Genomic DNA, 3,652 nt, shown 5'->3' with positions numbered 1-3,652 from the left:
GGATAACAAGGGAACAAGGGAACAACTTGAACTCAATGCCGCTGAAATGCTTTCTAATAGAAGATACTCTACCTTATTTACGGTCACAGGATATTCTCCTTAATTGACCAAAATAATAATAATATATATGGCCATTATCTCTCAAGAGAGGGTAAGGCATTATACCAAAAACTCTAACATGATATCGACCTAATAGCCGATCCTCTTCTTCTTCACCTTCTTCACCAAAATAAACAATGGCAGGAGATAAAAAGACAATCCATCCGGCGTTTGCTATCAACAACATCAAAACCCTAATCCCTATTATCCTAGACATCAAACAGGATGAATACTCATCTTGGGTTTTTCTGTTTGAACTCCATCTTCAAGCTCATCGCCTTCTTTTTCTCATCAATGAAGACAAACCCCCTGCAGATGTTGACGCCGACACCGTGCTCCAACTCGACGCTCTCTGTCGACAGTGGATGTTCTCCACCATGGCCAAGGATTTAATGCTTACCGTCCTCAAATCTGGCAAAACTGCTAAAGAGCTTTGGGATCATCTTAAGAAACTCTTTCAAGACAACAAAGGTAACCGCGCTGCGACTCTTGAACGTAAGTTTGTCAATCTTAAGTTTATTGATTGCAATAGTATTGATGATTACTGCGATAAGCTAAAATCCCTGTCCGATCGATTACTTGATCTTGACTTTCCCATGGATGACAAACGCCTTGTGATCTAACTTGTCAACGGCCTTCCGGAGGAATACAACACGGTAGCCTCTTTTATCCAACAATCAATGCCGACGTTTGATGCCGCTCGATCCCAGCTGCGTACCGAAGAGATTCGACGCTCCCAACAACAATCACAGTCTGCACCTATGGCTCTTGCAGCGGCAGCTCCAACCACAGATCGCAACAACCAGCGCTCACAGCGTGGTGGTCATGCCAGACGTGGTGGTCATCGTTCATCTGCTCCAGCCACCGAACCACCCTTGCTGCCAACACCTCCGTCCCCTTATCAGCTCTACAGTGCACCTCATCCTACGTACAACCTCCACTGTCCACCACAATGGGCAGTACCACCTTGTCCGTATCCTACAACACCTCCGGCAACACATTGGCAGCAACCTTCCAGCCGCGGTTCCTTCGACAGCCGTGGCCGTTATGGTCAGTCACGCGGTCGAACATCTGGCGTTGGACGTGCACAGGCATACCTTACTCCATCCACGGAATATCTTCAACCAAGCGACATTGCCGAAGCATACAGCTCCAAGAGTTTATACTCACCTGACGATGCTTTCTATATGGATACCGGTGCTACATCGCATCTCACTGCGGATTCAGGTACTTTGAATACTGTTTTTAACACTAGTAATATTCATTCCATCTTAGTTGGCAATGGTCACAGTATTCCAGTCACTGCCTCCGGTACCAAGTTCATAGATATTCCGTCCCGCACCCTAAAACTCAAAGATACTCTTGTTGCTCCCGACATAATCAAAAACTTGGTTTCTGTTCGTAAATTCACCACTGATAATCATGTGTCTGTTGAATTTGATCCGTCTGGTTTTTCTGTGAAGGATTTGAATTCGAGGAAGATTCTCCTTCGATGTAACAGTTCCGGGGAGCTTTATCCTATTACTGCCTCTGCCGTATCACCTTCAACATCGTCTCTGTCTCATCCTATATCCCTTGCCGTGTTCTCTCATGACATTTGGCACAGCCGTCTCGGCCACCCAGGGAAAGTTATCTTAGATAATTTACGTGCAAACTCTTCCATTCAATGTAATAAAACTCAGTCTACCAAACTTTGTCATTCTTGTCAAGTTAGTAAACATGTTCGTCTGCCATTTTTTGAATCAAATTCTGTTACCTTTGCTCCTTTTGATATCATTCATAGCGACTTATGGACCTCACCATTACATGTTGAGACCGGTTTTAATTACTATCTTATCTTGTTAGATGACTTCACAAATTATCTATGGATCTTTCCTCTCAAATTAAAATCCCAAGTTTATACCAAGTTCTTGGAATTTCGTTCCTTCGTCAAAACTCAGTTCGAACGTGAAATCAAATCTTTTCAATGTGACATGGGTCGTGAATTCGACAACTCATCGTTTCATGAATTTGCTCAAAAACATGGGTTAGTTTTCCGTTTCTCATGCCCTCATACCTCCTCTCAAAACGGCAAAGCTGAGCGAATGATTTGTCGTGTCAATGACATCACTCGCACACTTATGTCTCATGCATCTATCCCTCCCAAATATTGGGCCGACTCCTTACACATGGACGTCTACCTCCACAACATTCTTCCTTCCAAAATCCTAAATTTCTCTTCTCCGGTGTCCATTCTCTATCAACGTCAACCAACCTACTCTCACATCCGTACTTTTGGTTGTCTTTGCTACCCCAATCTTTCCGCTACCACTACTCATAAGCTTTCTCCTCGTTCTACTAAGTGTGTTTTTCTTGGGTTTCCAACCCATCACCGTGGCTATCGATGTCTCGACTTAGCCACTAACAAAATCATCTTGTCTCGTCATGTGACCTTTGATGAAAACGTGTTTCCATTCAAGAACACTGTCTCTACTTCATCAAACTGTCACGACTCTTCCTCTACACCATCTTCCACTCTCCTACCCAACTCTAACACTTTCCAGTGGGTTACAAAATCCACATGTCACAACACTGAATTTTAAAGTGGTTCTGAACCAACACTCTTAAAGCTTATGAAAATGTATGCTCAAGCTAAAGAAGAAAAATTCGAAACACTACCAAAACTCCAACAAATTTTAAAGCTACTCATGCTGCAGTTTCTAGCTTATGTAATAAGTTCATCCTTAAAAGATAAATGGATAGATGAAAACCTCATAGATCTGATCATCTTTGTATATATGCGAGAAGATCTAATCTCTGATGTATTTTTCTTATATAAATAATCAAACAAAATAAAAAACATTTATTAGTAAAATTTGGTAGCGATGTTCGTAATTTACTTATTAAAATAAAAAACTGTTCATGTACACTATATTTTACTTATTAACATAAAAAAATGCTCATGTACACTATAATTTACTTATTAAAATAGAAAACTGCTACAAGTGTTGGATTTTATTTGAAGAATGTGAGCGGCAGTTAGCTGCTCTTTAAAACTCTTCGTAATACTAGGTGGGAATGTTATAAATACCCTACATTTTTATTGACCTTGCACAAATATCTTTGAGGGGTAAAAATAACTTTTTGGGAGTCAATTTGAGAAAGTTGCTTCCATTTCCGGAAACAACTTGTACTAATTGCGTCCACTTCTGAAAGCAACTTGTACTAGTTGCTTCCACTTTTTAGAAGATAGAGGTATTTTTAAAAATTGAATAAGGATATATTTTAAGCGGTGAATTTTGAAGGGTATTTAGACAATGTTCCCCTGACACTAGTACATTGTCCTTAGATTTTACTTATAATAAGATTAGAAGTTCGCACGTGCCTATGCATGTGCATAAAGATTGGGTCCATGCTAAACCAAAGGCACGTGAGTCCGATCCTTTCTAATTTCTAAACATAAATGTGGCTTATAAACAACCTAATTTATTAATATGCCCTCATTTTTTTGTTTATAGGGCGTTTACTGATTAGGTAAGATACGGGGTAAAATGGTCACACACAATTTGCAGCT

General features: G+C 40.4%; 1 protein-coding gene across 1 annotated transcript; it reads left to right on the top strand.

Annotated features, from left to right (window-relative positions):
* Positions 1–236: 236 nt before the first annotated feature.
* Positions 237–722, top strand: LOC113306348. Its single transcript, XM_026555294.1, has one exon. The coding sequence runs from the start codon at positions 237–239 to the stop codon at positions 720–722; it is 486 nt and encodes a 161-aa protein (XP_026411079.1).
* Positions 723–3,652: the final 2,930 nt, after the last annotated feature.

This window comes from Papaver somniferum, chromosome 8 (genome assembly GCF_003573695.1).
Source record: "Papaver somniferum cultivar HN1 chromosome 8, ASM357369v1, whole genome shotgun sequence".
NCBI lineage: Eukaryota > Viridiplantae > Streptophyta > Magnoliopsida > Ranunculales > Papaveraceae > Papaver > Papaver somniferum.
Note: the sequence above shows the minus strand (reverse complement) of the source record. Positions and strands in the feature narration are given on the sequence as shown.